Below are 24908 nucleotides of genomic sequence, written 5' to 3'. Positions count from 1 at the left end.
AGCTTTAAAAATATTGCTTAGGCCTGACCAGGCGGTGGCGCAGTGAATAGAGCGCCGGACTGGGATGCAGAGGACCCGGGTTCGAGACCCCGAGGTCGCCAGCTTGAGTGTGGGCCCATCTGGTTTGAGGAAAAGCCCACCAGCTTGAACCCAAGGTCGCTGGCTCCAGCAAGGGGTTGCTCGGTCTGCTGAAGGCCCGCGGTCAAGGCACATATGAGAAAGCAATCAATGAACAACTAAGGTGTTGCAACGCGCAATGAAAAACTGATGATTGATGCTTCTCATCTCTCTCCGTTCCTGTCTGTCCCTGTCTATCCCTCTCTCTGACTCACTCTCTGTCTCTGTAAAAAATAAATAAAAATTTAAAATTTAAAAATATTGCTTAGAAAACAAAAGAATACACAAATGCAATTTTGCTAGCAAAAAACCCCACCTGCTTTTATCTAATCATCAGCATAGTGCAAGAAATGGATTTTATTGAAAAATTAAAGTACGATATTAACTTTGTGTGAAAATAGAGAACAAGGTTATATAGTACATAGCACAACCAGGATGGTGAGAATCATGGAATCAATCCATAAACTCCATACAGCAAATGAACAAGAGTTTCCTAAAAGAATATGCTAAGAAACATAATTTCTCAGATGGGTCTTTCCTTGCTTGCATTAGAATTAAGGTATGCAGATAATTCATCTGTGTTCTTAACTCCCTCACGCTTCCCTCCTTTAAATCCCCTTCCCAGAAACAATCCTAAGGAATGCAATGCAGCCAACTCCACCCTCCTCAGCGATCGTTCAGACCGGGCCACGGGGACGCCCTCATCTAGCAGGTTACAAGGAAGGCTCACAGAGTGTATTCCACAGCCAAAGTACCCCAGTTCTAACCCAACTCGGGATCTAATCTAAGTAGTCAATCTTCTTAAAAGTTGTACTTCTTTTCATTTTTGTAATATGTATATGCCACGCTCTGTAACTATCAGCACAGTTTAGGAAATGGAGTTTATTTAAAAGAAAAAAAATGAAAGTTTTATAATAGCACTGCAAAACTAGAGTGTCAAAGTGATAATACATAAACATAAGCAGCAGAGACAACCCCCCAAAACAAACAGAAAATAACATCTCTTGCCCCTGTCAAGCTCTGCTTACAACTCTCTTCCACAAAGGTTTTCTAGACTCTCTCCTGCTGGCTTTCTTCCCAGACCTGCTCTCCTTCCTACAGCGGCCTCCATACCACAAGTTGATTTTAAAAGAGACTTTAATCTAGTTCATATAGGAAAACACGAGGCCATTCAGTTTTATACCCTAGAAACACTGGAAAACAATACAATCAGGTTGAGTTCCAGTGGTACAAGTCTAATCTTTTTTTTTTTGGTCAGATGTCTTGTTGTTGTTTTTTTTTTAATTTTTTATTTATTCATTTTAGAGAGGAGAGTGAGAGAGAGAGAGAGAGAGAGAGAGAGAGAGAGAGAGAAAGGGGGGAGGAGATGTGCCTTGACCAGACAAGTGGAGGGTTCTGAACCGGCGACCTCAGCGTCCAGGTCAATGCTTTATCCACTGTGCCACCATAGGTCAGGTACAAGTCTACTCTTAACTGCTAAGCCTTTAGGAGCCATTATTCTCTGCTCTTTTTGGCTCTGTCAACCTTCCCTACAAATTCCCATGTGCTACAATACACTGAGTAGCCCAACATGTTTTCAAAGAGGTCATCGAAGATGCAGCCTACAAACTAAAGGGGACTAAGTAAACGCAGACTATTTTTCATTAGAGGGAAGAAAATAAAAAGCCCTCTCAAGTCAGAAAACAGAAAACAATCCTCTCACATAAAAAAATTACAGGGATGGTTATGTAACGAAAGTAAGCAGAAAAATGAGCTGAACACAAATGGAGTAAACTAGTGTATCAAGCTAAGTTTAAATATTTAACTTGTAGAATCAGATCTCAGTTCTCAGCTGCCTCTCTGAGGCATCTGACTCTGGAGACCAACTGAACAAACATGTACTAGCACTCTAAGACAGGCAATTTTCATTCCCCTGGAAACTCTTCATCACACTTCTGTTTCATTACCCCTCCCTTCTCTAAGCACACTCTTCTAGGATCCACCCTAAGCTTTCTTCTTCTTCATCTCTCCATTGTCTTTTAAAATTTCACAGTTAGAGCCAAAGCTATAAAGTGACTACCCCTAAATCTTTCTCTGTAGCTCTGAGCGCTCCCCAAAGCTCTGATCCTGCCCCTGCAGATCCTAGTGGGAAGCCTCACTTACACATCCAACTGAATCAAGGTCATCCCAAATGGAACTCCATCTACCCTCTCAAGTTTACTCCTTCAGTTTTCATTCTTGTTGCTAGTACTGCTATCTTCCCAGGTATTGAGAAAGCTAGAAACTTCAGCTATTTTTGAAATCTCCCTTTTCCTTGCCACATACTCAATTCATTGACAGAACCTGTCAATTCTATTTCAATGGCTGCTCTTCCATTCAACTGCTCCTTTTCAAAATCTCTCTGCCCTTACTGTCCTAACTCTAGGCATATTACCCTCATCTAAACTACAACAGGCCAATACTTTAATTTGAAACCTCTAGTTTTCTCTATGACAGAAAGTCACAACAGAAAGAGTATCATCTCCTAAGAGAACATTCAAAAAAATTTTAAGGGTGGCTTCAATTGTCATAATGATTTAGAGGGCTGAGGGCTATTACTGGCATCTAGGCAGAAGCCAGGAATGCTAGACATACTGCAATAATTGGGACAATGCACAAAAAATTATCTTGTAGTTTGCATGACATTCTTAAAGGTTTGGACAGATATCCATAAGTGAAAAGCTTATTCTTAGTAATCTGAGAGCCTAGAACCTGTTTTATAAAGCATATTTGCAGTTTATTCTAAATTTTCTAACAGTGTAACTACTAAGTAAATTGAGAAAAAATATACTTTGCTTTACTAGGAACTTCGCTAAGAGTTTTCATCATTTGAGAAATCACAACACTGATGTTATCTATGATACAAATACAACATTCTGCATTTATAGCAGTCACGTTCACAGTCAATATACAGTATACAGGTGCAAACATCTGATTACATTACTGTTTCCTAGCAAAAATGTGCTTGGGCACTACATGTGTAATGTATTATTATTTTAAATTGTAGTCTTGTTATTTCTCTTCTGAAACAGTTTAGACATTATATTGATTTTTTTAATTATGTATATGTAGATAAATTATTTCTAGGAATTTTACTTCAAAATAAGAGACTATTGTAAAATATGTTATAAAAAGAGGACCTGGGTCTGCAGAAGTAGGAAACACGGGTCTACTTGAAGCAGAAAGCGCTGATCCTGGGCCTTTTTCTGCTCAGAAATCTTTCAAAGCTTTTTCTTACTACTTATAGAAAATTAACTACACTCACGTTCCCAGCATGCAAGGCTTTCACAATAAAGCCCAAGCCTATTTCTTCATCATAAATCAAGAATCTCTTAGAGTCCCTACTTACATCCTGAGAGTCCAGCTAAAATGATTTTCTTTACTTTCTTCCTACATGTTCCATGCTCAGCCCTGTCATATCTTTGCTAATGCTTTTCTTCCTATTGAAAATCCTCTACTTTGAACCTCTCATCTCTTTAAAGTCGAATGATTCCTTAAGACTCAACGTAAACACACTGCTCAATTTTCTCAAATGGAAGAAATCACTCCTGAACAATCATGTGAATTTTTTTCTTATATATTCAACTATATCATTCCATCATACTTTTTTTATAGCTCGTTTTTCTTATTTGACTATAAGCCAAATGTCACAATATAGCAGCTTGCAGGTTGACTATGACCCAACCATATATTTTTCAAATATGAATACTTTAAAACCACTATATACTTTTAAAAATCAGGAGGCCCTGGCCGGTTGGCTCAGCAGTAGAGAAACGGCCTAGCGTGCGGAGGACCCGGGTTCGATTCCCGGCCAGGGTACATAGGAGAAGCGCCCATTTGCTTCTCCACCCCTCCGCAGCACTTTCCTCTCTGTCTCTCTTCCCCTCCCGCAGCCAAGGCTCCATTGGAGCAAAGATGGCCCGGGCGCTGGGGATGGCTCTGTGGCCTCTGCCTCAGGCGCTAGAGTGGCTCTGGTCACAACATGGCGACGCCCAGGATGGGCAGAGCATCGCCCCCTGGTGGGCAGAGCGTCGCCCCATGGTGGGCGTGCCGGGTGGATCCCGGTCGGGTGCATGCGGGAGTCTGTCTGACTGTCTCTCCCTGTTTCCAGCTTCAGAAAAAAAAAAAAAATCAGGATATTTCACAAAAATCCAGATGTAGGGCTTCTCTTAAAAATCAGGACAACTCTGCGCCTGAAGCACACATGGCAGTAATTCAGCACAGTGGTGCAGCAGCTACTGTCTCTCGAAGGGCAGGTATTCTCTGATTAGCCATAGTCCACATGGAGACTGTTACTTAACCAGGTTACCTCCCTGATCCCAGTGAGTATGTTCTCAGCTCCAATGTATCTATGTATACCTTTACACAATCTTGCACACAGAAGGCATTTTATAAATAAATATCCACCGATACAAAGCACAACAGGGTCCTTCCTTACCATTTCAGAAATAAGCAGGATAATTACCTCATTCAATCTATACCAGCTAATTTTAGCATTAGCCATCGCCTTTTTTGGCAATGTTATTTTATTTCTGGTCAAAGGGCTAATCTGAGAGCCACTATAAGCTTATTTCCAAATTCAGAATTTCCCAATTCAACCAGTGGAAAATACAAGCTCTTAAGTAACAAGATGACACAAGCACTTGTACAGACATTCCTCAGAGATACTGCAAGTCGATTCTAGACCACCACGATAAAGCAAGTCACACAAATTTGCTGGTTTTCCAGTGCATATAAAAATTATGTTTACACTATAGCCAGTCTGTAAAGTGCGTAATAGCATTGTCTAAACAAAATTTGTATGTACCTTAATTAAAAAACACTTTACTGCTAAATAATGCTAACCATCATCTGAACCTTCAGTGAGTCATAATCTTTTTGCTGGTAGAGGGTCTTACCTTCAACTTGTAAAAAGGAAAAGAAAAAGCAGTATCTACAAAGCACAATACAGTGACACTCAATAAAAAAAGATATGCCTACTTCCCTCACTAGTAATAGTTCCAGGGATGCTATGTTAAAAATCTTAAACTAATGCTTTGGGTCATTTTCAACAGACACAGCATAACTTTCAATATGCATACCTAAATTTTTTTATTTTTATTTTTTAGCAAGACAGACAGGAAGGGGGAGGGATGAGAAGCATCAACTTGTGGTTGTGTCGTTTTAGGTACTCACTGATTATGTCTCATACGTGTCTTGACTGGGTGGTGCTCCAGCTGAGCCACTGACCTTAGGGTTATGTCTATTATCACAAGCTCAAGTAAGTGACCCTATGCTCAAGCTGCTGAGCCTGTATTCAAGCCACTGACCTCAAGGTTTCAAACCTGGGTCCTCAGCATCCCAAGTCAACACTCTATCCACTGTGCTAGCACGTGGTTAGGCCAAACTTGAATAATTTAATCAGAATTTAAAAATAACAAAACATAGACCCTGGCCGGTTGGCTCAGTGGTAGAGCATCGGCCTGGCGTGCAGGAGTCCCAGGTTCGATTCCTGGCCAGAGCACATAGGAGAAGCGCCCATCTGCTTCTCCACCCCTCCCCCTCTCCTTCCTCTCTCTCTCTCTCTTCCCCTCCCGCAGCCAAGGCTCCATTGGAGAAAAGATGGCCTGGGTGCTGGGGATGGCTCCATGGCCTCTGCCTCAGGCGCTAGACTGGCTCTGGTCACAACAGAGCAATGCCCCAGATGGGCAGAGAATCGCCCCCTGGTGGGCATGTTGGGTGGATCCCGGTCGTGCACATGTGGGAGTCTGTCTGACTGCCTTCCCATTTCCAGCTTCAGAAAAATACAAAAAAAAAAAAATAATAAATGCAGGGTTGGGTCCAGTTACTAATTTTTTAGGTAGTTAAATATAGTTCAGCAAATATGTCCCATTTACTTCTTCAAGTTATTGAAATTTTTATTGTATTTCAAACATAAGGATTGATGGGAATTTTTTATTTTAAAAAGCTAGAGATGATCCTGAAAATGAGTCAAGTGTCAGTATTAATATAAGAGTGAGTGCCATGCTCAAAGTTAATACTGTGGCCTTGGCCGGTTGGCTCAGTGGTAGAGTGTCAGCCTGGCGTGCAGGAGTCCCAGGTTCGATTCCTGGCCAGGGCACACAGGAGAAGAGTCCATCTGCTTCTCCACCCCTCCCCCTCTCCTTCCTCTCTCTCTCTCTCTCTGTTCCCCTCCCACAGCCAAGGCTCCATTGGAGCAAAGTTGGTCCGGGCGCTGAGGATGGCTCTGTAGCCTCTGCCTCAGGCACTAGAATGGCTCTGGTTGCAGCAGAGCAATGCCCCAGATGGGCAGAGCATCGCCCCCTGGTGGGCATGCTGGGTGGATTCTGATTGGCGCATGTGGGAGTCTGTCTGACTGCCTCCCCGTTTCCAACTTCAGAAAAATACAAAAAAAAAAAAAAGTTAATACTGCATCTTCATCTTTAAATTTTTTTTTTAAATATCTGCCAATGCTCATGAGGCAAAAAGGACATAGCAAAGCCATCAGCTCAACTGGAAAAGTATATCAAAAGTCTAGAAGAACAGATGATGTTCCAATGATTAGGCCTATGGGAAAATAATGTAAGCATGGAGAAACTTCAGTCTGACAAATAAAACCAGGACATGCCTGAAATTTAATGTTTATTTTATAAAACAAAAAGTCTAGTATTAGAGACTGTAACACATGAAAAAATGTATATCCTCAATGAATAAAAATAAAATTTTAAAACAGTCATGACATAAGTCTTTTAACTATTAAAAATAATTATAGACCTTGACCAGGTGGGGGCACAGTGGATTAAGCAGGGGTCCCCAAACTACGACCTGCGGGCCACATGCGGCCCCCTGAGGCCATTGATCCAACCCCCGCCGCACTTCCGGAAGGGGTACTCTTTCATTGGTGGTCAGTGAGAGGAGCATAGTTCCCACTGAAATACTGGTCAGTTTGTTGATTTAAATTTACTTGTTCTTTATTTTAAATATTGTATTTGTTCCCGTTTTTTTTTTTTACTTTAAAATAAGATATGTGCAGTATGCATAGGGATTTGTTCATAGTTTTTTTTTATCGGCCCTCCAACAGTCTGAGGGACAGTGAACTGGCCCCCTGTGTAAAAAGTTTGGGGACCCCTGGGATAGAGCGTCGACCTGGGACACTGAGGACTCAGGTTCAAGACCGCAAGGTTGCTGGCTTGAGCACAGGTTCATCTGGCTTGAGCGTGGGATCATACACATGACCCCATGGTTGCTGGCTTGAGCCCAAAGGTCTCTGGCTTAGAGCCCAAGGTTGCTGGCTTAGGCCCAAAGCCACTGGCTTGGCTGGAACTCTCCCAATGAACAACTAAAGTGCAGCAACTATGAGTTAATGCTTCTCATCTCTCTCCCTTCCTGTCTCTTCTGTCTCGCTCTTGCTAAAAGGAAAAAAAAATTTTAATTGAGTTTGGTAGGTCTTTGAGGGAGAAGCAGGTTAAGACTTTGCTGTTGGCATGACATCCATCTAATCTATCTGGAAAAGACACTAAAAGAAGTTATAAAATCATCCATATTTCTGGATCTTACGATTTTACTTTGAGGCTGCTGCCCAAATATATAATTCAAGAAAAATAAATGCAAACAAAAATATTCATAAAAATAGAAATAACTCGAATATGTACTAATATGGAAATGGCTAAATAATGGTATATTTACACAAAGGAATAGAATATACTATTAAAAATGGGAATTAAGTTTAGGTAACACTCAAGTGTCCCTATACAATGGAAGTGAACAGGCATTGGATCACTGATGAGAACTGCTGAGAGCCATTTGAAACACTGCCAAAGAAGTACTTACAAAGCCTATCAAGCTGCACTGCCTAAAATATGGACCCTGGTTATAATCATATGTACAAACACATACCCATAAAATTGTAAGATATATATAGTTCTAAATGTTAGTATTTGTTATATAAAGTTAATTGCCTAGTTTTAAAACACCCAATATCTTCATTCCCATGTCTAAACTCTTTTAACATTTTTTTTTTAAGAAAAGAGAGATCTTTTTTTTTTTAACAGATTTTTATTTTATTTTATTTATTCATTTTTTTAGAGAGGAGAGAGAGAGAGAGGAGCAAGAGACAGAGAGAAAGAAGGGGGGAGGAGCTGGAAGCATCAACTCCCATATGTGCCTTGACCAGGCAAGCCCAGGGTTTCGAACCGGCGACCTCAGCATTTCCAGGTCGACACTTTATCCACTGCACCACCACAGGTCAGGCCTCTTTTAACATTTTTTAAAGAATGTTTTCATTGATATGAGAGTGAGAATGAGGGGGGTGGAGGGAGAGAGAGAGGGGAAAAGAGAGAAGGGAAAAGAGAGAGAGAGGCATCAACTCACTGTTTCACTTAGTTGGTCTTTCTAGTTGTGTGCTCATTGACTGCTCCCTGTACATGCTCTGACCGGGGCAAAACCCATGACCTCTGGTGCACTGAGTCAATACTTTATTCACTGAGTCACCTGGCCAGGGCCCCAAACTGTTATATAAAAAAAGATTTTACTTACTGATTTTAGAGAGAAAGAAGGTCATGTGTGTGTGGGGGTGGGGGGGGGGGCAGGAAGCATCACCTAGTAGTAGTTACTTCTTGTATGTGCCTTCACTGGGCAAACCCAGGGTTTCAAACTGGCAACCTCAGCATTCCAGGTCTATGATTTATCCACTGTGCCACCACAGGCCAGGCAAGACCCCAAACTCTTAACTTGTAATTCTTCTTAGCACCACAGGAATTCAGAGCAAGAAATACTTCCCCTCTCATACAGTATAGACAAGGAAGGACACAAAGAGGTTATGTACTTCTTCCAAGATGATCCAACTACTTGCTTGACCTAGACACAACTTTTCCTCTGGTTTTCCCCCCAAATCATTGCTGATAGAAAGATCAAAGGAAAAGAACAGTTCCAGGGACCCTTACCTGTACAGAGAAGTCCATCTTTGTAGTAAAGTGCATACACTCTGGCACTGTGTCCAATCAATGATGAGGTTTCAAAGGCTTCATGGTCCTCCAGCTGCTTCATTCTCAAAATAGCCTTTAAATAAACCTTCTTCCAGTGCAAAGCGTCCTGAACAGAATCATCTATCTGCCAGCCCAAATTTTTACACGCAGTCTGCCACACCTCTGTACAGGCACTTATCACCTTATTCCACTGTTTAGAGACGAGGCAGCATGTGAGTAAAGTCTGAGGATCGAGCCATTTTAACAAATAAAAACTGAGCTCCAAGGGCAGGAGTTTGAGGAAGTCCCGCTTGAGGAGAGTCTCCAGGTTATTGGAGAGATGCCTGAGCTGGACTGCCCCACTCAGACTAATCAGGTGATCCAGAGTTTCATTTTTCTGCAAGTCCGTCAGAGAAAGAAATGTAACAGAAATGTTATCAAGCCATGTCTCAAAGTCCTTTCTCTCCATAAGGTTATGGAAAAATTTACCTGTGGCACATCAAAATATTGTATTAGTTCTGCTCAAAAAGACTGTTCAAGCAAGACTGCTAACAAATGAAGTATTAAAAATTAGTGTAAAAAATACAGCATTACAACCTTATGCTTAGTTACATTACAACTTTACAGTTAAAACATTGTATCTGATATTATTTCCATGCACACAAAAGAAAATACATTGAGAAAACATTCTTTAACAAATCATGATTCTTGAAACATAGGTCAATGAAACTTATACTGCTGTGTGTAACTTACACCTTAAGTCTAGCACATGCTACATGCATTTTGACAAAGATTTACAAAGCATTCATTCATTATGAAACAGTGCATTCTATGTAATATACCTCTTTCATCAAAACCACCATAACATTATTTCCTCAACATATTCTATTTAGGCATTAAAAATCACAAAAATAAACACCGTATGACAACTAGAAAGCAAATCTGGAGCAGTAACCAGACACATTAGTTACCATGCTAGGCACAACCTATCCTGTTAGCAAAATCACAGACTGATTACTGGCTTTTGCAATAGATGTTCAGGTGTAAAGGTTTGAGGAAGAAAAATAAGCAGATTTAATAAGATGTGGCTCGGGTACTCCAGTTCTTCTATTTCCTTCATGGCACTGCCTGTTAGAACATGAATTACCAAAGGCCTTATTTGGCCTTACAGAGTCTGTTTTTATAAGCCTCATATGAGCTAGTCATAGCTCTTAACCACGTGCCCCAGAATCATGTAGGTCCTAGAAGCCTGAACAAGTAAGGCAAATTTGTATTTCTGATGCTTACAAAATACCAAAACCCACATATCCTCATCTCCACTTTACAGTCCAGAGAAGGTAAATGATTTGCCTACAGTCAACGGAGCTAAAATAGCAGAAAGAACGGAGACCAGTTCTCTCAAGATCAGTAATTTTCCGACCACACCAAGCCATCTCTCTGAAGTCAGCTACAACCAGGAGCATTACCACCTGGTGATAAGATCTGGGGGCACTGTGCCTATCTGATTATACCACCTTCCCTCTTAGGAGAAGAACATATTGCTCCACGGCTAACTGGAACAAAAAAGATTTACAAGTATCCAGCATTACCCAATGTGTCAGGTGTCAAATCACTCTTAACAATGGGGACTATAGTAATGGAAAGAGAACAAAAATAAAGCAAATCAATAAAAAGTCTTTTCCCAAGATTAGCCATCTGCTGAAAGATGTTAGTGCTGGTGATGGTTTATTATTCTGGTTTTGTACGTTTAAACATTTCCAGAATTAAAAAATTTCCTTCTAATCTGATCAGTTTCTCACCACTGTCACACTAATTTTTTTAAATGTGTGTTCAAATTAATGTGGAAGAGGAAAATAAATTTCTTTCTATATAATGTCACCTAGAGTAGGTCGCCTAAAAAGCCAGTTCTCATCTTCCAACTTTGTTAATGGTAGGTGAGTAAAAACCAATTTCATTAATTTCCCCAATATCAAATTTGGCAAGAATGTCATTGGGTAAAAAGCAGTAGAAGCAAACAAACCTTTCTAATCATATCATCTAGCTTTGTTTTTTACAATCATCAACAGATTGTAAAATAATACTGTTAAAGCCTCAGGGTTTGGGCTACATATGATTTATTAACTTAAGGATTTACTTGGCTGCCAAAAAGTAACTAGTTCATTGAAAGTTTTATCAACTGAATACAAGATAACAAGCCTCTTTTTTTCTCAATCTTTATGTTTAGTTGATTTTAGTGAGAGAGAAATAGAGAGAGAGAGATGAGAACATTGATCAGTTCCTGTATGTGCCCTGAATGGGGATCGAACCCGCAACCCTGTGCTTCAGGATGATGCTCTAACCAACTGAGCCATCCGGCCAGGACAATCCTAAAATTCTTCTACAGATAATAATTCTTAAAAATATATATATATTTTTTGCAGAGACAGAGAGAGTCAAAGAGAGGGACAGATAGGGACAGACAGACAGGAAGGGAGAGAGATGAGAAACATCAATTCTTCGTTGCGGTTCCCTAGTTGTTCATTGATTGATTTCTCATATGTGCCCCGACCGGGGGGCTACAGCAGACCGAGTGACCCCTTGCTCGAGCCAGCGACCTTGGGCTCAAGCTGGTGAGCCCTGCTCAAATCTGATGAGCCTGTGTTCAAGCTGGCGACTTCAGGGTCTCAAACCTCGGTCCTCTGCGTTCCAGTCAGACGCTCCATCCATTGCACCACTGCCTGGTCAGGCTAAAAATTTTTTACTTAAGAAAAATCATTCAGCCCTGGCCGGTTGGCTCAGTGGTGGAGCGTCGGCCTGGCGTGCAGGAGTCCCGGGTTCGATTCCCGGCCAGGGCACACAGGAGAAGCGCCCATCTGCTTCTCCACCCCTCCCCCTCTCCTTCCTCTCTGCCTCTCTCTTCCCCTCCAGCAGCCGAGGCTCCATTGGAGCAAAGTTGGCCCGGGTGCTGAGGATGGCTCCATGGCCTCTGCCTCAGGCGCTAGAATGGCTCTGGATGCAACAGAGCAACACCCTAGATGGGCAGAGCATCGCCCCCTGGTGGGCATGCTGGGTGGATCCCGGTCGGGTGCATGTGGGAGTCTGTCTGACTGCCTCCCCGTTTCCAACTTCAGAAAAATACAAAAATAATAATAATAATAATAAATAAATTTTTTTAAAAATCATTCATAGCAAGACAAAAATCCCTTTTTGGTTAATATTCATACAATGTTACAACAGTTAGTTACTTAATACTTGCTAATTAAAAACATATACAGTAGCCTGACCAGGCGGTGGCCCAGTGGATGGAGCATTGGACTGGGATGCGGAGGACCCAGGTTCGAGTCCCCCGAGGTTGCCAGCTTAAGCGCAGGCTCATCTGGTTTGAGCAAAAGCTCACCAGCTTGGACCCAAGGTCGCTGGCTCAAGCAAGGGGTTACTCGATCTGCTGAAGGCCCGCAGTCAGGGCACATATGAGAAAGCAATCAATGAACAACTAAGGTGTCGCAACGAAAAACTGATGATTGATGCTTCTCATCTCTCTCCATTCCTGTGTCTGTCCCTATCTATCACTCTCTCTGACTCTCTCTCTGTTTCTGTAAAAATTAAAAAAAAAACACCCATATACAGTAACATCTGCCCAGGAATCATTTTTACAGTAAAAAAAGAGAACAGGGTTTCCTCTAACATAGGGGTCGGGAACCTTTTTGGCTGAGAGAGCCATGAACGCCACATATTTTAAAATGTAATTCCGTGAGAGCCATACAATGACCCGTATACGTTCGTTATGCATTATCCAATAAAAATTTGGTGTTGCCCTGGCCGGTTGGCTCAGTGGTAGAGCGTCGGCCTGGCGTGCAGAAGTCCCGGGTTCGATTACCAGCCAGGGCACACAGGAGAAGCGCCCATCTGCTTCTCGACCCCTCCCCCTCTCCTTCCTCTCTGTCTCTCTCTTCCCCTCCCGCAGCCGAGGCTCCATTGGAGCAAAGATGGCCCGGGCACTGGGGATGGCTCCTTGGCCTCTGCCCCAGGCGCTAGAGTGGCTCTGGTCACAACAAAGCGACGCCCCGGAGGGGCAGAGCATTGCCCCCTGGTGGGTGTGCCGGGTGGATCCCGGTCAGGCGCATGCAGGAGTCTGTCTGACTGTCTCTCCCCGTTTCCAGCTTCAGAAAGGTACAAAAAAAAAAAAAAATTTTTGGTGTTGTCCCAGAGGACAGCTGTGATTGGCTCCAGCCTCCAACAACCATGAGCATGAGCAGTAGGAAATGGGAAATGAATGGATTGTAATACATGAGAATGTTTTATATTTTTAACGTTATTTTTTTTTATTAAAGATTTGTCTGTGAGCCAGATGCAGCCATCAAAAGAGCCACATCTGGCTCACGAGCCACAGGTTCCCAACCCCTGCTCTAACACCTACACCTCTACACACAAACACAAAATATGCCATACATCCATCATAAAAATGCTTACATTCATGTAAGCTGAATTGTTACTTAAATGACCAGAAGACAAATTTGTAATACCTGTGAAAATATCATCAGGTTCCCATTATTCACAAATAACTAAAAGACATCTTACAGCATGCCATGAGCCCACAACACCACAGATTGTAGGACAAGCTTTCCAGTGAGCAGTTTAAAAAACAACAACAAAAACCTCAGCCAGCCCTGGCCAGGTAGTTCAGTAGATAAAGCATTAACCCTGCAAGCCAGAGGTTGTAGATTTGATTCCTGGTCAGGGAAGGTATGAGAAGTAATCAATGATTACACAACTAAATGGAACAACTAAGTGAAACGAGTTAATGCTTCTTTCTCTCCCTTCCTCTCTTTCAAATCAATGGAAAATTTTGAAGAAAAAAAAAAACCCAGCCATTTCTGAGATTTATACATTCTGCTACCTCCTTGAGAACTTTTCCCCTCAACTCTTAAATTGGAGATTGCCCTTTAAGCTATAGAACCCCTATGAGTGGCTGCTTTCCAGTTCTTCATCTCCAATTGTTAAGAAAAAGGTATCTTTATTTTAATAAAGCAGACTCATTAACTCTGCAAAATGTATGATTTCAAAACATCAATTTTTACTCTTCTAAAGTAATCAACTAACTTTGGAGGGAACTTTCTTAAGGCCACAGGTCTAAACTGAACTCTTTGAGAGCCTCTGGGAATATTATGTACTGGCAGCACAAGGCCCCAAGGGAAAAACTTCAGGAAGTTAGATTTCAATTCACCATAAGGAGGAGGAGCTTTTAAATCATCAGAGCTTTTTAATAATGGAATAGCTGCCTCCAGAGTGGTGAGCTTCCCATTACTAGGAACAGCCAAGGACAACTGGATACAAAGCCAGAATGAGGTAAACGAAAATGCTTTGAAGTCAATCAAATCTTTTACTGATTCAGCCACTTTCTATGTGATCATGGGCATGTTCAACTATAAAACGGAAGCTATCATTCATCTTGAGGGTGAAAATCAAAAATAGAGCAGGGACATGCTTAGAACAGAGTCCAGTCTAAAGTAACTCCAACGGCACTTTTTGTTAGTTTTATTACAAATACCTGGTAGGAAAACTTTTAGTGGCGAAGACTGAAAGAAACATGACCACTAACATCTCTTTGAAGGCTATGATCTTACTATAAAGGTTTTCTTTTTCTTTTCTTTTTAAGATTTTATTTATTGATTTTACAGGGGGAGAAGTATCAACCAACTCATAGTTGCTCCACTTAATTGTTCATTGCTTGCTTGCTTGCTTGTTTCCTTACTGTAAGTGCCTTGACCACGTAAGGCCAGGGTTTCAAACTGGCAACTTCAATATTCCAAGTTGACACTCTATCCACTGTGCCACCAAAGGCCGCGTATAAAGTTTTTCTTAAAATGGCTTAAGAGCCCTGGCCGGTTGGCTCAGTGGTAGAGCATCGGCCTGGCGTGCAGGAGTCCCAGGTTCGATTCCCAGCCAGGGCACACAGGAGAAGCGCCCATCTGCTTCTCCACCCTCCCCCTCTCCTTCCTCTCTGTCTCTCTCTTCCCCTCCCGCAGCCATTGGAGCAAAGTTGGCCTGGGCGCAGAGGATGGCTCTGTGGCCTCTGCCTCAGGCGCTAGAATGGCTCTGGTTGTAACAGAGCAACGGCCCAGATGGGCAGAGCATCGCCCCCTGGTGGGCATGCCGGGTGGATCCTGGTCGGGCGCATGCGGGAGTCTGCTTGATTGCCTCCCCGTTTCCAACTTCAGAGAAATACAAAAAAAAAAAAAAAAGGCTTAAGATATATGGAAGAAAAACTCAAGGGCCCAAATTTACTAGGAGTTCAATTTATAATTAAGGGCAGTTATATCGACTTGAGGCTATTGTTTCCCTCTAGGTGCATTTTTCTCTACACTCCACCCATACTCATGCTGTCTTGCCCCTTCCCTCCCCCCCACTTCAGACTAAACATTAAACTTGCCCTCTTGTGCCTCAATATTAAAAATTACAAAGCTCTGAAATTGGCAGTGTCATGAAAAGACTCCTAAGTAGGAAGATGGGAGACCTGGGTTTGGTCTCTGTTTTGCCATTAACCCCATATGTTCCCTTTGGCAACTCTATTTGTATTGGTTTAATGTCTAGCATAGACATTACCTCATCTGATTTTCAAACCTTGTGAAAGATATCAGCATTACAGTTCTTAACTAATAAATGCGGAAATTTATAGCTCAAGAAGTGGAGTGGCTTTCCTAGGGTCCCATAAGAAACAGCAGCCTCAAAATCTTGCCCACTCTCCCAATACAAAACTCTACCTCTAGGCCCTGGCCAGAGGCCCTGGCCAGCTGGCTCAGTGGTAGAGCGTCGGCCTGGCATGCAGAAGTCCCGGGTTCGATTCCCGGCCAGGGCACACAGGAGAAGCACCCATCTGCTTCTCCACCCCTCCCCCTCTCCTTCCTCTCTGTCTCTCTCTTCCCCTCCCGCAGCGGAGGCTCCATTGGAGCAGAGATGACCTGGGCACTGGGGATGGCTCCTTGCCCTCTGCCCCAGGCGCTGGAGTGGCTCTGGTCGCAACAGAGCGACGCCCCGGAGGGGCAGAGCGTCGCCCCCTGGTGGGTGTGCCGGGTGGATCCCGGTCGGGCGCATGCGGGAGTCTGTCTGACTGTCTCTCCCCGTTTCCAGCTTCAGAAAACAAACAAACAAACAAACAAAAAAAACCCACCTCTACCTCTAGGAATTATTAGAGATAAAACATAAGGAATGCACTTTTCTCTCCTCCACTGGGACCTGGCTTAGTCAAGAGTGAAAACAAGACACTTATTTTTGGGGAGGAGGTTTCATCTTCCCTCTCTTATCAAGCATAATCAGCAGTTTAAAAAGCACAGAGGTTTTCATATACGCAGAATTATCTTTTCAATATTCAAAAGCCATCTTTGGTTTAAGATTATATTTTAAAAGCTTTGAAAAAATACAAACAATAAAATAAGGGCTATGCAACTTCACTTGTTGCCAGGTGACCCTGGGCAAATCACTTCACCTATCTCAAAAGCCCAGTTTTCTCGCTTGTAAAATTGAGTTGTAACCACTTGTAACCACGAACAGAATTGCCTACAAGGGTTTTTGTACATAGGATAATATAGGTAAAGCGTTTGGCACCATACCTGACACACTGGTAAGCCTACAAGAAATGCAGGTAACCATTATTAGTTAGCACTGATATTGTTATCTTTAGTTCAAGCAGCATCCCACATACACACCTGTTTCCATGGCATACCCACAACTACGGCGCTGTCCCTCACATTAGTACAGCGCTTGTACTTCATACACCACCTCTCCACACTTCATCTTTCAAACTCAGGGCAGCCCTGGGACATCACTGTTAACTCATTTCGTAGCTAAGGAACCTGAGGCAGTAACTCCGAGGCTCAATTTTCCCATCTCTAACATCAACTCCAGATCCCTTCACCCCGTTCGTCGCTCCCAGGTCCCCGGCTCCCGGAGCCGTGATCCACGCGGCACTGACCTGAGCGAGCGCCCCGGGGCCCGGGACCTCGCGCGGGGCTCACACCGACCAGGCGCGCTCGGGCCGCCAGAACCTCGCAGCGGCCAGGTCCGCTCCGCAGCCATGGCGCCTACAGGGAGAAAAAGACAAACGGCCGGGGGCGCGGCGGGTCAGTAGAGGAGCGGGCGCCTGAAACGCCCTACCCGCTCCAGCCCCGCCTTGTATACAGAACAGACCTGGACCAGTGGCCGCCGCTCACCGCCCGCAACCTCACAGGGGAGCGGCTTCCGGTGCTGCTTGCGTCATCTCCGCGCGTCCCTCCGCCCCCGGCGCCCAGCGGCCCTGTCTATACTTCCGGCCCCGGGCTCAAGGGGGAAGCGGGAGGGCAAAGGAGAGCGTAGAAGCGGTGGAGCATGCGCAGTACGGCCCTCTCGACAGGGACTCTCCACCAAAGCTTACATCCAGGCTGTATAGTATCCGGATATGTCCCGCGCATTTATGCTCCTCGTCCAATCTGATCTTGCTTCAACTCTGCGGCACTGCTTTTATTATCCTCACTTTGTGGGGGAGCGGGAGGAGAAGTTAAGAGACGAGTTCCCAAATCAAACAATCTACTGAGCATCTGTTATGTCCCAAACACCGTTCATGGGGATACGGTTAATAAACAGAAAGCGCAAAAATCCCTGACCTTCTGGGGCTTACCTCCTAGTGGAAGACACAGAGAGATAAATAAGATATGGTGCAAACTTTGGCAACCGTTAAAGAGAAAAATTTAATCAAGGTAAGGGGGTTGGTAAGGGAAAGAAGAGAGATGGTTACATCTCAATTAAAACCATGTATTTCCTATGTGCCAGGTACTCTTCTAGCCACTTTATTTGTTATAGCACTCTATCCCTACCACAACCCTAAATGGTAGTTACTATTATCAGTTGCATTTTTAGAGATGGAGAAACTCAGGTCAAAAGAACATTTAAGCACAGGTCCCGTTCAGAGCATAAGCTATCCTTGTCGGTAAGGGCTCATAAACTTCATGCATGCGCACGCGCGCACACACACACACTACATGCACCTTATACCAGCATTGTACATTAGGACTTTCAGCAATGATGTTCTATACCTGCGCTGTCCAATAGGGCAGCCAGTACCCTCTTGTGGCTATCAAACACTTGAAAATTACCTAATGTGACTGAGGATATAAAATTTTAATTTTAAGTAATTGAAATTTAAATAGCCACATGTGGCTTATGACTAATATATTTGACAACTTGGTCCAATGATATAGGTAGGCATAATAACATAGAATATATAAAGTGCCTGACCAGGCGGTGGCACAGTGGGTAGAGCATCAGACTGGGATGCGGAAGGACCCAGGTTCGAGACCCCAAGGTAGCCAGCTTGAGCCAAAAAAAAAAAAAGCTCACCAGCTTCGCTGACTCAAGCAAGGGGTTACTCAGTCTGCTGAAGGCCTGCGGTCAAGGCACATATGAGAAAGCAATCAATGAACAACTAAGGTGTCGCAACAAAAAACTGATGATTGATGCTTCTCATCTCTCTCCGTTCCTGTCTGTCTGTCCCTATCTATCCCTCTCTCTGACTCTCTCTCTGTCCTTGTAAAAAGAAAAAAAAAAAAAAGAATATAGAAAGTAAGACAGTCACATATCCAGTTAGTGGTAGAGCAGAGCCAACACTCTAAACAGACTTTAGGGTGCTTGAAACATGGGAGATAAAAAATTGATCATGAGGGATGGAGCCAATAGCCAACAACAGACTTTAGGGTGCTTGAAACATGGGAGATAAAAAATTGATCATGTGGGATGGAGCCAATAGCCAACAACAGACTTTAGGGTGCTTGAAACATGGGAGATAAAAAATTGATCATGAGGGATGGAGCCAATATCGTGCCCTGAAAGTCAGATCTCAAGAAAGCAAATTTGATTTAGTAGGCAACAGGAAGCCTCTGTAGGCTTCTAAGACACAGAGTCACTGTTGACAATGTTATAAGAAAATTTAGGAAAACATGGGTACACAAATCAGACAACCTCTAAGAATAGGAAGGCAGTACTAAGGTAATTAAAATCAAGCACCCCTATTAGCCTCACCACTTGGTAGAGCACTGGATAGAGTGTTGGCCTGGGATGCAGAGGACCCAGGTTCAAAACGGCAAGTCTCCTACTTGAGTGCAGGCTCATCTGTCTTGAGCGTGGGATCACCAGCTTGAGCCCAAGGTTGCTAGTTTGAGCAAGGGGTCACTGCCTCAACTGTAGCCCCCGGTCAAGGCATATATTATGAGAAAGCAATCAATGAACAACTAAGGTGCTTCAATGAAGAATTGATGCTTCTCATCTCTCTACCTTCCTGTCTGTCCCTCTTTCTGTCTCTAAAAAAAGAAAAGAAAAAAAAGCAAGCACCCCTATATATTCGTAGCAAAGTCTCAACCCAAATATGATAGGAGATGGATGACTCAAACTGGAAATTCCAGATGGAGCTGCTCCAGTGACAATATATTATTTGAGATTCTTATGGACAAAGAAACCAAATTCTAAGTTTAAGCCCAGAGGAGACCCAGAAGCAAAATTTATGGCTCTAAAATGAAAATTACAAATAGGATGTGTTTAATTAAATACCTATAAGACCAATTGAATTGTTAGATTTAGTATATGTAAAAAAAATCCCTTTCATTTGAATGGTTTTTGAGGTTAGGTTTTCCTACCTTGTAAAAATTTTCAAGATTAAGCAATGACTGTTGAGAAAACATAGACAACTTTAAATGTAACGAGTTATTCCTAGTTAAATAATTCCAAAAACAGTTGTAAATAGCAGGTGGGAAGATCACTATATGAAAAGAAAAAAGAAGAAATATAGCCTGGCCTGATAACAGAATGATCAGTACAACTGCTAATGTGACAGAAACATGAAAATATGCTGGATGTTGTTCTTTCTTGAAAATAAATTGCCTGACCTGTGGTGGCGCAGTGGATAAAGCATCAACTTGGAACACTGAGGTTGCTGGCTCAAGGCCCTGGGTTTGCCTGGTTAAGGCACATATGGGAGTTGATGCTTCCTGCTCCTCCCCTCTTCTCTCTCTCTCCCCCGTGACCTGTCTCTCTTCTGTCTAAAATGAATAAATAAAGTCTTAAAAAAAAAATTTAAAAAAAAAAAGAAAATAAATTTACTGGGAGAAACAATGTTTGGGATAAGTCCTACACATATATGCTCTAGGAAAATAGCTAATGCTAAACATCAAATGCTCAGTCTCTTCAATTCAGGCTAAAATAGACTTCATATTGTTTTCCATTTAGAGAGAGTTACCTGGGAGAGGTATTTGAATAACATATAATTGATATAGTAAAGTCTCTTAGCCCAGTGGTCCCCAACCTTTTTTCGGCCACGGACCGGTTTAATGTCAGAAAATATTTTCACTGACTGGCCTTTAGGGTGGGATGGATAAATGTATCACGTGACCGAGACAAGCATCAAGAGTGAGTCTTAGACAGATGTAACAGAGAGAATCTGGTCATTTTTTAAAAAATAAAACATCGTTCAGGCCCTGGCCGGTTTGCTCAGTGGTAGAGCGCCGGCCTGGCGTGCAGAAGTCCCGGGTTCGATTCTCGGCCAGGGCACGATTCTCGGCCAGGGCACACAGGAGAAGTGCCCATCTGCTTCTCCACCCCTCCCCCTCTCCTTCCTCTCTGTCTCTCTCTTCCCCTCCCGCAGCGAGGCTCCATTGGAGCAAAGATGGCCTGGGCGCTGGGGATGGCTCCTTGGCCTCTGCCCCAGGCGCTGGAGTGGCTCTGGTCGCAACAGAGCGACACCCCGGAGGGGCAGAGCGTCGCCCCCTGGTGGGCGTGCCGGGTGGATCCCTGTCGGGCACATGCGGGAGTCTGTCTGTCTCTCCCCGTTTCCAGCTTCAGAAAAATACAAAACAAAACAAAACAAAAAAAAAAAAACCATCGTTCAGACTTAAATATAAATAAAACAGAAATAATGTAGACCGGTACCAAATGGCCCACGGACCGAGAGTTGGGGACACTGCTTTAGCCTACACCAGAAATTCAAAATCCTTCCCAATGAAACACACAACCCATCTCACCATTTGTTTCTTTGGGGAGAAAAATTGTACCCATTCATATGACACGTATTCCTTGATGCTTAGTATATTTCTTGCATGTGCATGTCCAGTGGGAGGAAGGGTGGGAACTACTTCAATTACTTAGTTTCTGGAGATGCACTCCAAACACATTATATGACATTTCTTCATGTGTGGTAATATTATGGAGAGGTGATATGGGTGAACTGTTCTTTCAACCCCTATGCATACTTCACCAGGAACTGGCATAAAGACAAGGGGTCAGTTTCAAGAGGTACAAAAGATTGGAAGCATTTGAGGAGGGGTTTTTTTGTTGTGTTTTTTTTTTTTTTTTTTTTTTTGTAACTCTTTGTTCTGGATTCACTCTAGCTGTAACATGATCAGCACTTGCTCTCCTATACAGCCAGCAGGTATTCTGGGACAAAAGCTCAGGTTGATTGGCCAGAAACCCTATCCTTAAAGTCTGAGGCACAAAATACTTTACTTCAATTGCTATTAGACTGGCATGATCCTGAGATACATTCAGGCATAATTTGGCATCTGGACTCAGTAAATTCCAAAGCCCTGAAATTGCTCACAGACAACATGCAGGTAAGTTTCTTATCATCTTTGAAGCATTTGCTGTCTATTACAATAGACTTTGAGGCTGGTGTTTCTTCTATGTACACATATCAGCACTGAGAATATGGAAAGCAGTTCAGAGTATAATTTCAGGAGGGTTTTTTGTTGTTGTTGCTGTTGTTGTTTGTTTTGTTTTCCTAGTCAATAGACACGGAAAAGTAAAATATGGGACTCAAGATTTTCTAGTGGTTAAGAGTGAGCTTTGGAATTTGATATACTTGAGCTCAAATCATGGCCATATTCCACCCCCTTACACACTGAATGATATTGGGCAAATTACTAAACACAGCTCAGATGCTCAGTTCGATTTTGAAGAAAACCTCCCTGAAAGGGGTATTACTATGGCTAAATGATTAAGGCATGTAAAAGTGCTTATCACATTGCCTGGCCCATGACAAGTGTTTAATTAGCGGTTAACTATTACTATGGGATGGTTTATCGAAACTCCCATGAACAGAGATTTAATTCCTTTAATGTTCCCTGGCTCTATTATATTACAATACTGCATATGCTCTTCTAGATGCAAAGTTTCCATCTCCTTTGATGAAGTGGCAGAAGCTTGGCATGAGTCTATCCTAGATGTCTGTAGGGCTGCTAAGCAGATAGGAAGTATCTGCCCATATTGACAGACATGTCAGATGAATTAAGGGACATTGTCAAAACAATGTCAGAATTCAGTATTAGATTAAATTGAAAAGTCATCCTGGAATATGGTAAATGTTTGATAGTAGCCATTGTGCAGTGACCAACAAAAGCAACCAGGTCATTGAAAAATAGCCCTTGACCTTTGTAATTAGAGAAGAAACTGATACGATGCTTCAATCCAAGAAAGAATGCCATGTATTTTCCTACAGGCTTTTTAGCACACTGATGCCACTTGTTACTTTATACCCATGTGTCTATGTGGGATTCCTCTTCGCTTCCCCAGCATTTAACATAGAGCCTTGTATACATAGTAAGCAGGCTTTCATCCAAACAGGCAAGAAAACAACCAACCAATATACTACTGTTCCCACTTTGTGCCAAACTTTGAACTCAGCAGCACTAGAGAAGAGGCATGATACCTGCTGTCTAGAAGGCCACGATCTAGTTGTAGAGACAGCTTAACAAAAATAAATAATAACACTTAAAATAGTATACTGCTAAGTGCTATAGAGGTGCATACGGTGTTTAGTTGGGGCAAAAACCGAGATAGAGATAAAGGTTGAACACGTGTTCTTTTCTTATTTAGGTGACATTCTGCAGACTTCGGACTCACCAGTGGTGTTTCATTCTGTTTAATGTTATCCTATTTCACGCCTTGTTTTTTGGGGCTGATTTTGTGGAGGAATACTTTCTACATGCTTTGCCTTATGTAGATATGAAAGTTCTTGAAATTAAGGATAAGGCAAGAAAACTGAACACGGAGCCCATAAGAAGTAATCTTTCCAAGTATTACATTTTGAGCCAGTCGGAAGTGTGTAGAGGGAAGAACATATTTTTGCTCTCTCTTATCTTCAGTAACCCAGGAAATCAAACAAGACGGGACCTCATCAGGAAAACCTGGGGTAATGTGACCAGTGTCCGAGGGCACCCCATTCTTACACTATTTGCTTTGGGAATGCCTATTTTGGTATCTACCCAGCAAAAGATAGACACAGAGTCCCATGAGAATAATGATATAATCGAAGGCATCTTTTTGGACAGTGCTGAGAACCAAACCCTGAAAATCATCACAATGACACAGTGGGCTGTGACTTTCTGCCCTAATGCCCTGTTCATTCTCAAGGTTGATGAAGAAATGTTTGTCAATCTACCAAGCTTGGTAGAGTATCTTCTCAATCTGAAAGAACACCTTGAAGATATCTATGTAGGAAGGGTTATCCATCAAGATATGCCCAATAGAGACCCTAATAGCCAAGAATTTGTCCCTCTTAGTGAGTACCCAGAAAAGTACTACCCAGATTACTGCAGTGGTGAGGCCTTTATTATGTCCCAAGATGTGGCTCGGATGATGTATGTGGTTTTCAAAGAAATACCCATTATGGTCCCTGCTGATGTATTTATAGGAATTTGTGCCAAGTCTATTGGCCTTATACCTATCCACAGTTCAAAGTTTTCTGGGAAAAGGCACATCAGATACAACAGATGTTGCTACAAGTTTATCTTCACATCTTCAGAAATTACAGATGCCGAAATGCCTGTGGCATGGAAGGAAATTAATGATGGTAAAGAATGTACGCTGTTTGAGACTTACTCTGGACTCATTTCCTGCAAACTTCTGACATACCTTGACAGCTTCAAACGTTTTCAGATTGGTACCATAAAAAACAACGCCATGTATTATGGTGATTAGGGTGTGTTTTTCTTATAAGTGTGCTCTTTTAAAATTACCTCCTACCTTGTTATAGAAAGCATTTCTTTGTCTTTTATGTAGTTTTACTCAGAAAGTTACAAATTGTTTAGTGCCCTAATATACATCCTATTGAAATCTTACTTTAAAGAATTTAAGTTGGTGTAGCATGATTCTTTTCAATAAAACTTATCATCCAAGTGTTAGAACATTAAATGTAATTACAACTGCTTCTCTTTAAAATTAGTGAATTAAAAAAAAAATCACATTCTATGGACCTGTCATGATTCAGTAATCACAGTGGTGCCTAATTTTTGAGAATGCTCAGAATTAAAGAAAACATTAAACAAGGAATTTAACAAATGTTCATCTTGTCTGCAAACAGGAAAGATTTTAGTAAACTGGGTGGTGGGTCACATTCAGTTTAAAAATTTTAGCTACCTAGTATATACCAACTTAAACCTTTCTATTGTCAAGACTTAGGTCTCTTAATATTTATTAATTTATTTATTTATTGCAAGAGCGATGAAAAAGTTGCCTCACGTAGGCTGTTCATTGATTGCTTCTCATACATGTCTTGATGGGGGGGGGGGGGGGCTCAAGCTGAGCCAGTAGTCCCTTGCTCAAGCCAGCAAGCTAGGGATCAGGTTGATGATCCCACACTCAAGCCAGCGACTCCACGCTCAAGCTAGTGGGCCTGCGCTCAAGCTGCCAAACTCCGGGCTTCAAACCTGGGACCTCAGCGTCCCAGGTCAATGCTCTAACCACAGCATCACCACCACTCAGGTGGGTCTCTAACATTTTGTGAAGTGATTTTCAAGTACTAATTAGGCAGTGCTTTACAGATGGGATGCAGCATTCACA

At 42.5% G+C, this 24908-nt stretch overlaps 2 protein-coding genes across 3 annotated transcripts in view; one reads left to right on the top strand and one right to left on the bottom strand.

Moving 5' to 3' along the window:
• The window catches only part of FBXW2 (F-box and WD repeat domain containing 2), a 40394-nt gene extending 23107 nt beyond the window's left edge, over nucleotides 1-17287 (bottom strand). Inside the window, exons 1-3 of one of the 2 annotated variants that reach the window (XM_066367305.1) lie at nucleotides 17241-17287; nucleotides 17026-17134; nucleotides 9057-9566 (exon numbers count right to left, since the gene is read on the bottom strand). In XM_066367305.1, coding sequence (XP_066223402.1) covers nucleotides 9057-9546 — 490 coding nt within the window. In that variant the 5' untranslated portion in view covers nucleotides 9547-9566; nucleotides 17026-17134; nucleotides 17241-17287. The other variant, XM_066367304.1, reaches the window with a different exon arrangement.
• Nucleotides 17288-21655: 4368 nt separating this feature from the next.
• On the top strand, nucleotides 21656-24227 carry B3GALT9 (beta-1,3-galactosyltransferase 9). Its single transcript, XM_066365608.1, has 2 exons — nucleotides 21656-21682; nucleotides 22944-24227. Exons 1-2 carry the CDS (start codon nucleotides 21677-21679, stop codon nucleotides 24045-24047), a joined length of 1110 nt encoding a protein of 369 aa, XP_066221705.1. The 5' UTR covers nucleotides 21656-21676; the 3' UTR covers nucleotides 24048-24227.
• The last annotated feature ends 681 nt before the right edge of the window (nucleotides 24228-24908 follow it).

The sequence above is a fragment of the Saccopteryx leptura genome, chromosome 2 (assembly GCF_036850995.1).
Source record: "Saccopteryx leptura isolate mSacLep1 chromosome 2, mSacLep1_pri_phased_curated, whole genome shotgun sequence".
Lineage (NCBI taxonomy): Eukaryota > Metazoa > Chordata > Mammalia > Chiroptera > Emballonuridae > Saccopteryx > Saccopteryx leptura.
Note: the sequence above shows the minus strand (reverse complement) of the source record. Positions and strands in the feature narration are given on the sequence as shown.